An 8605-nucleotide genomic window follows, 5' to 3' on the forward strand; every position below is an offset into this window, starting at 1 on the left:
GATATTCTCCTCATGTGCACGCCTGAGGTCCCTTTGACTCAATGTCACTTCATCCCCCCTCAGAGGATGCCCAAGAGGATCCATGGAACAGCATCGAAAGCCAACGTGTCGCGATCGTCACTGCGAAGTGCCTACAGGTTAGGTCATGCTTGTTGTAGGAGATAGTCTGCTGACGAACGCACCAGATCGGCATGTTAATGTCGTTGTTGCTCAAAGAGGACACTCTCAACAATCTATACGGGGTGAACACTATCCTACTCCAGCAGCTGTTCTTCTACCACAGGGAGCAAGCCATGTTTAACACGTCCACGGCCATGTACATCGATTGGCTTTTGGAGGTCGGTGGTATGGACATCGGCTTCGTCGGCCAGAATGTACGTCTTGACTTGTGATATGTGCGATGTAGACACGGCTAACACAACTGTCAGCGTCTGAGTAACCAGTTCAATCGTTGCGTTGAACGGTGGCGTGAAGTCCTTGCTTCAGAGCACGTTCCCTCAAATGACGATGAACTCACGGATTGCATCAACGTTATTTTGAGGGCTGAAGGCGGCGTTGCCGCTGGTGATAATCGATTAGATGCGTCCCCGATTGCCCACCTGTTCTTTCTAGTGTGGAAGAATCGTTTCCGAGAGGTAAGAATCCACACCGTCATATTTCCCAATTCACTCACTCATGAATCTGCCGGTCTTGAGGCGAAGATGCTTTTGAAGTACCTCTCGAAACACGAGTCCTACAAGGACCGATATGCCGCCCATCGACTTAGCCTACAGTTTCATATGCACAACTTCCGTCGTCTTCATTTCAGGATGAAAATGAGTCCGCGGACTTACCTACTTCACGTCTTCTGCCATGCGAACATCTTCTCCTCAATGGATATGGCTGAACGATGTGCGAGCTTCCAGGTATGTGACAGAAATACATTGCGGTCAGGACTCATGTGTTATTCAGCGCGCCGAGCGGGGGTTGCTGTATCTATACCCACGTTGGTTTGTACCAGGGCTCCCTGCGTAACCTGTAACTGTGCAATCATTAGCCAAATTCAGACGAGAGCGATTCCTAGCTTACAACGTCCAGCGTCCAATTGCGCATCATCTCGCCGCGCTTATGTTTGCAATAATCGATTTGAACCCGTCCGCAGTGCAAATGATATGTTAATACCACCTGAGGCCATGGCGCCAGCCTACGCAATACTGAACGATCCCCGGGCATAGCAATGACGTATCTGGGGTATCGTCGATCATCCCGGAATCTTAGAATGCACCGACGCTGCCCACAGGCGAGCACCGGACCGGGTACGAGATATATTGGAATAGACGGCCTGCAAAAGCGGTGGTTTAGACCACGTAGATATTTGCATCGAGACGGTGCAAACTCACCTCTATACTATGGATATGTGGCACCTTTCGCAGACGCCGCGATGGGATGAGCCTGGCGGCGAGAAAGCAAAGCCGGAGAAAGCTGTACGAGCACCGGTGTATCAGAGCGCGTGTTGACTTCAGCAGTGTCGGCGACAGTGGGTTGTCGAACGGATCAGGACATAGAAATGACGGATCCAGGATAGCTGTCTCATTGCAATCATGTAGAGCTGGGATGGGAGGTGAAGCCGCACACAATCAACCGCTGGAGGTATATAATGCTGAAGCAAATGGCCGCGGCGTATTAGATTATAGCCATATGTCAAGCCAGGCGCCTAGATCATGTTGACTTACCTCTCCCAATATGGATCGGGATACCTCCGGCGACGGGGGTGACGGCGTAGCGTATTTGATGTGTGGGCCTGGGAAACTGCGCGCAACTGGGCACTTGAGGGACGTTCGATGTTGGGATGAACGGCCTGCAAAGCGGCAAATCAGATTACATGGATGTATGTACAGAAACGGTGCTTACTTACCTAGGCGATATCCAAGAGCGATTCTCAGCCTACAATGTCCGGCGTCCGATTTCGTGTCATCCTCACCCCTTCGTGATAATTCAGGATAATGAGCAACTTGGACTGTCCGCAAACAGTATGTTATTGCCGCCTGAGGCCATGGCGCCAGCCTCGGCAATATTGAACCATCCCGGGCATAGCAATGATGTATCCGGGGTATCGTCGATCATCCCGGAATCTTTGAATGCACCGACGCTGCCCACGGGCGAGCACCGGACCGGGTACGAGATATTGGAATAGACGGCCTGCAAAAGCGGTGGTTTAGACCACGTAGATATTTGCATCGAGACGGTGCAAACTCACCTCTATACTATGGATATGTGGCACCTTTCGCAGACGCCACAACGGGATGAGCCTGGCGGCGAGAAAGCAAGGCCGGAGAAAGCTGTACGAGCACCGGCATATCAGAACGGGTGCTGACTTCAGCAGTGTCGGTGACAGCGAGCTGCTGAACGAACCAGGACACATAGCGATGACAGATCCGGGATAGCTGTTTAGTCGTGATCCGCACAGGAGCTGGGATAAGCGGTGAAGCTGCGCATGATCGACTGCCAGGTCTATGACGCTGAAACAAACAGCCATGATGTGTTAGACCATAGACGTATGTACATATGTCAAGCCAGGTGCCGAGATCATGTTGACTTACCTCTCACAATACACTTTCGAGAAACCTTGTTGCGTACTCGCAAGGTGATAGTTCAGGGTTCCATCACGAGAATATGGACGGATAATACGGCTAGCTTCCGATATAACAGAGTGCTCAGAGCGCTCCGATGCTGCTGGTAGCTTGTCACAAAGGACGACGATGGTGAGAGACAAGGGTCAAGGGCGACATAACGTGCGAACGGAGGCAAATTGTGTCGCGGCTCAACATGTGCGGAAGTATATTGAACAATCTTTTTCCCTTGCCACCTGCAACCTCTCAAAGCACACAAGCACTCTAAAATTGCCAGTAGCTTGTCACAAAAGACGATATCCCGATGGCATTGCGGAGAAAGACCAGGGTAACATGATAATGCATAAACATAGAGACGGAGGCAAATTGTGGCGTGGCTTGACTCTCGCGGAAGTATAATTGAACAACCATTTTCCCGCAATCTCTCAAAGCACTAGAACTGTAAACTGCTCTTACTGGGCCAGTAGCTTGTTGAAAAGGACGATGACCCGATGGCATTGCGGAGATAGACAAGGGCAACATAATAATGTATAAACATAGACACGGAGGCAAATTGTGGCGCGGCTCAGCAGGCGTGGAAGCATATTGAACCTTCGTGAGGTGGCCACCTCTCAACGCATCAAATACATTGTCTACAGACTGCGTGCCTACCAAGTCCATAGTCCATAGAGAGCCTGCCCCATTGTCTATGGGGAGAGCCCGCCATCGTCTATGGACAGCGCCCATCGAGCCCATTGACTGCGGAGGAAACACGTATCATCAGACAGTTGCGGCACAACCGTGCGTCAAATCCGCTGTTTAACGCGGGCGAGCGCATCGAGTATGCCGTCTACCTCCAACGCGTCCTGATGACATCGTCCAAGGGCGCACAACTGAGAAATAGTAAGCAATGTCTAGAGGTTACACGGGCACGAGACGTACCGCGGCGAGGGACATACAATCGACTGCGGAGGGAACACGTATCATCAGACAGTTGCGGCACAACCGTGCGTCAAATCCGCTGTTTAACGCAGGGCGAGCGCATCGAGTATGCCGTCTACCTCCAACGCGTCCTGATGACATCGTCCAAGGGCGCACAACTGAGAAACAGTAAGCGATGTCTACAGGTTACACGGGCACGAGACATACCGCGGCGAGGGATATACAATTCGCTTCTCGATTGTGCACAAAGCCTAGCATGAAACTGGTCAGTCTCATGGCGGGGTGTAGGTATTGAATGCTATTACAGTTCCTGCTTACGCATAGTAAGCACATCCGGCGCAGAAGAAATGAAAGCCCGCCCACCGTCCACGGGCAGCACCCATCGAGCCCGTCAACTGCGGAGGGAACACGTATCATCAGACGGCTGCGGCACGACCGTGCGTCAAATCCGTTGTTTAACGTGGGGCGAGCGCATCGAGTACGTCGTCTACCTCAGATGCGTCCTGATGATATCGTCCAAGGGCGCACAACTGAGAAGAAGTAAGTGATGTCTGGAGGCATGGGCACGAGACGTACTACGGCGAGAGACATACGGCGTGCTTCTTGATTGTGCACGAAGCCTAGTATGAAACTGGTTAGTCTCATGCTAGCACCGTACACAGCATGTACTGACGCGGATGGCGTGAACGTTCCATTGTAAGACGAGGAGGACGGAATGATGGTGAGACGAGGAGGACAGAATGATGGTAAGCCAAGGAGGACAGCAAGTTAAACCCTTGTCGGAGCCCAGGTCACGTGGGATTGTTGATCAAAAGCCCGACTTGAGCCTAACCATTTACTACGGTTCAGTCATCCGCTATTTGTTCTTCACAACCTCCATCCTGGTAACGTGTTTCATCCTCAGCAACGTATCGTTTGAACTAACACATCGAAGTAGGTTCTCGATGTACCTTGATGGGTCCACCTTGTGCCCTCGCATGCCCAACCCGTTTAGTCCTTCGGCACGTCGCGGACGACGATGGACCCGAAGACGCTTTGTGGACGACGACGGATCCAAAGCACGCCATGGTAGACGACAATCGAACCGAAGCGAGCTCTCTTGAACGTAGCACGCGCTGTAGCTTGCAAACGTGTCTTTCTCGAACCACTCATGTAAAACTTGATGCCTCGCCGAGTGTTCGTATCAGCACTGTGTCCTCGTTTGTCTGTAGTAAAGTATCTATGTATATCCAAGTATTCCGCGAAGAGTATAAGGACATGATGAGGTACTTTGAAAATATCGAACGTGAAAATACTGAACCGCAAAATCTTGGACGTCCTGACTCCTCATACTTCTGGTCTGAAACCACGACGAAGCTTCCATGGCTCTGAAAATCCCAAGATCATTTCTGCGGTCTGCTCGTGACCCCTCCAGCAGCCATCGAAACTTGGAAGAGGGGCCTTCAATCTCTCGGAGCGGAAAATTCTCCGTTGAGACGAACCATCCGCCCCCCGTTGTGCATCTACCTAATCACCGTACTCTAGTGCAAACTGGCCACTACCGCGGCACGACTAGTCTGGTCTATGAAGATTTCCCTCTCCTCGAAAATGATCTGCCTCAACGCGATGAAAATGCAGGCAATGACGAAGGCACGGAAGGAGTCGATATGGCAATCCAGGAAGATCACTCGATGCCATTCTCCACACCCATAGCTGGCCGCTTCGCATCTCCTCTCCATTTTCCTAGCCATAATGATGACAACAGTATGGTCCATCAGGCGCAATACGCCCGAAAGAAGCTGAATCAATGGCAACGATGGCAATCGGAAACCATCCCGGACCTCCTAGAGCCTTACATGACATACATGTGGGCCACGTCCCATATGACCACCAAGGCGCCACCAGTTCCTGATTGCAGCTGCGCTGGAGGCAGAAGGATTCTGAAAGTATTGGCGGTGTTCTGTGATCGTGAGCCCCTTCCATGGCCCTCTTCTACCTCTATCCGAACTGATCGACCTTTGCGATAGGCCTGGAGAAAATTGAGCTATCCATATGTTCATGCATGCCCGTAGCCCGTCAATTACTGGCCCGTGGCTTGTTCCCGTGCGCCCCTCAATCACCATCGCTCGCATTCGACTTGAACATGCTTGAACTCATCGCGACACTATTCGTTAATGTCGCGCCGAACATTACGGCATGGGCGACTACGCTGGAGTCATTCTTAGGTGTCCGCCAATATCGCCTTGAAACTCGGGTGAGCCTCATCCAAATGCTGACGATGGTCACGCTAAACATAGCTTTTGATGAATAGGACTCGTTGCGGAGGCGCTTTGGGAATGCACTCACTTGGTATATCCACCTTGTGAACTGTGTCAAGCAGAAGACTTGGCAAGCCCTAGAAGCTGCAAGGGAGGACATGAGCCAACGGGAAGTAGAAATGTCGGACAACGATCACCCTGCAGTACTCGAGACGACCGAAGGCGAAGGGTGGATGCCGAGAGGTACGTTGACGTTGGATCAATCGCCCCAGACGCTCATCCCTCCTTCCCGGCTCACAGCGTCCTCTTCTCATGTCGCTCCGGCAACACCGACAGCCCGAAATCACCCTGCAGTACCCGAGACTACCGAAGGCGAAGGGTCGACACCGAGAGGTACGTTGACGTTGGATCGGTTGCCCCAGACGCTCATCCCTCCTTCCCGGCTCACAGCATCCTCTTCTCATGTCGCTCCGGCAACGCCGACAGCCCGAAATCACCCTGCAGTACCCGAGACTACCGAAGGTGAAGGGCGGACGCCGAGAGGTATGTTGACGTTGGATTGGTTGCCTCAGACGCTCATCCTCCTTCTCGGCTCAAGGGTCTCCTTCTCGTGTCACTCCGGCGACACCGAAAGCCCGAAATCGCCCTGCAGTACCTGAGACGACCGAAGGCAAAGGGTCGACACCGAGAGGTATGTCGATGTTGCATTAATCACCTCAGGCTCTCATTTCTCTCCGTTTTGCAGTGTCTTCTTCGACCGGTGCTTCAACCCTACCCACGGACCCGCCTGTGACTTCTCAAGCCAAGGCATCGCCACCCAAATCTGTGAGCGCTTATCTGCGCTCAAGATGTCCGCTGTGCTTCGGCGCAAGTGTACGGCGTGAAGACAGCGATGAGTGAGTAAAACAGGAAAATATTGTGACTTTCTCTAATCGGTATGCTAGACTCGACGTGATAGTGTGTTTAGATGCTTGCTTTACGCAAAAACGTTGCGCTGCAGCCGGTAGAGACCCTGTCCGGCGCCATCCCGCCTCGGTATTTCTAACGGAGTCCGAGGTCAAAGACATGGAGAGGGAGGTCGAGGAGAAACGAAAAGGGCGACCGTATCGTGTAATGCAACCTACGAATGCGCGAGCACGAAAAAGAGACCCAAAGATCACACCGAACCTGGTCTCTGAATCAAGAGCCGAGAATATGGAGGCAGGACATCATGTATCGGATCAGAATGTGCGCAAACGAAAGAGCACCACATCGAAGGCCCATATTCAGATACCTGCAACAGACAAGCGGACGAGCGGACGGCCTCAGCCCGCTTCAAGATCACCGCATGTTGAGATTGTGGAGGAGGAAGATACTTGCGAAGGTCCTCTGAAGGTTCCCAACTCCGTACTGGACGGCTGCGAGGCATCGTTCAAGGCAGCGGATGAACAACGGGAGAAAGCGAGCACCCGGTTCTTCGACGATACGGGGCTCATGGCGCTCATGTGCCGCCATGACCGTGTGCTATGGCTTGCCAACATGACGAGTGCGGGAGAGCGACAGCATTATGCAATCGCTCTTCTGGACCAATTCTTCCGTCATATACCGTCCTACATGCGCGTGGGAGTACTCTACGATATCGGATGCCAGTTGGATCGCAGCTGCTGGCATTGGAATTTGCTGCCAGAATTCCGCAAACGCATCACGTTCGGAATCTCTGTCTTCCACGCCTACGGTCATCAATGGCCGTGCCAGGTCATCTACCACCCTTGCAAGTGCAATTGTTTTGGACTGTCGGATGGAGAAAGCTGCGAGAGGTTTTGGAGTGCAATCGATCATTTAGTCGCAGTGCTTCGCGTGAGCGGGGTAGGTGATGTTCATCCTTGTGAAATATAATCCGAAGCTCATTGTTCTTCAGTTTCATCAAAGGTTGTATGTCATCGACACGCAAATACATCATCTCGATGCAGTTCAGCGGCGTAGCCTCGGAGATTGGCTAGCTAATAAATATTTTGCTTGCCGCTCTCGCGCAATCGTGGCTGAACGAGGTCTCGTCAAGTGTGGGAAGTCGATGGCGACGCTACGGAAGGAATGGGACGCGCAGAAAGCCGCACAGACGCGGTGTCGAAACGAGTTTTGTGTGGTGAGGCTGTGTCGAAGAGGCGAGAGGAATTCTTGAGGCGATAGAGGTGTAGTGCCGATTCTTCAGCTTCTTCTGCCAAAAGCACAAACTCCTGAGGTCCCGGGCTACCTAAGTCGGGGATTGCTCAGTTGGCCGTCGGTTATTGAACCTGACTTGAATTTGATGGGACAAGCTTCTTGTGAGCTCGTCGGCGATTCCTATAAAAGGTAAGATGTGAGTGGGCCTAAATGGAAGGCTTGAGGGATCCTGTGTGGAGGTCTTGTGAGACGCGTCGAGCGTCGAAGTTCCTAAAAAAAAAGAAGAGAGAGAGAGGTCAGTTGTTCCTTTGGTCGCGAAGACGGTAGAGCGAGAGAAACGAATTCGAACAGCCTACGGCGGCTGTGTAGAGTCGATAGAGGAGCTGTCCAGGCACTCGAGGCCTGACAGAGAGGGTTCGGCAGACGACTGCCGGGCGCGATTAGAGTGGAACTGATTGATTGCTCATTCATGCCGATTCGGCTACATTTTATACTCCTTAGCTAGGCCAGCTTTCTGAGTCATATTAGTCATCTTAGCAGTGCTGAGTCAGCTTCTGACTCAGCTGAGTCATGGTTTGTCATATGCTGACCAAGATTGGGTGCTGCTTGGTAATCCTTTCCTGATATGGTCAGACTTTCCTGGGCTAGTTTTAAGGTACATGTTTAGTCTATTCTACTTGAAATCCTATATATATATAC

The 8605-nt window shown here is 52.0% G+C and overlaps 3 protein-coding genes across 3 annotated transcripts in view; all 3 read left to right on the plus strand.

The window, feature by feature from the left end:
- Positions 1–41: 41 nt before the first annotated feature.
- On the plus strand, positions 42–1014 carry PUNSTDRAFT_136211 (uncharacterized protein; the record flags this gene model as incomplete). The annotated part of the gene is made up of 5 exons (XM_007385765.1): positions 42–137; positions 186–374; positions 429–635; positions 696–905; positions 952–1014. 5 exons carry the CDS (start codon positions 42–44, stop codon positions 1012–1014), a joined length of 765 nt encoding a protein of 254 aa, XP_007385827.1.
- A 4548-nt stretch (positions 1015–5562) lies between these two features.
- PUNSTDRAFT_29227 (uncharacterized protein) lies at positions 5563–5871 on the plus strand (the record flags this gene model as incomplete). Its single annotated transcript, XM_007385766.1, has 2 exons — positions 5563–5763; positions 5821–5871. Coding segments are annotated over 2 exons (252 nt in total), but the record flags the coding sequence as incomplete, so codon positions are not given.
- Positions 5872–7114: 1243 nt separating this feature from the next.
- Positions 7115–8605, plus strand: part of PUNSTDRAFT_33090 (uncharacterized protein) — a gene marked incomplete at both ends in the record, with an annotated part of 19983 nt that continues 18492 nt past the window's right edge. Inside the window, 2 exons of the mRNA XM_007385767.1 lie at positions 7115–7612; positions 7665–7869. Of these exons, the coding sequence (XP_007385829.1) occupies positions 7115–7612; positions 7665–7869 (703 nt within the window). The remainder of the gene's footprint in view (positions 7613–7664; positions 7870–8605) is intronic.

Source organism: Punctularia strigosozonata (genome assembly GCF_000264995.1).
Source record: "Punctularia strigosozonata HHB-11173 SS5 unplaced genomic scaffold PUNSTscaffold_9, whole genome shotgun sequence".
Classification (NCBI taxonomy): domain Eukaryota; kingdom Fungi; phylum Basidiomycota; class Agaricomycetes; order Corticiales; family Punctulariaceae; genus Punctularia; species Punctularia strigosozonata.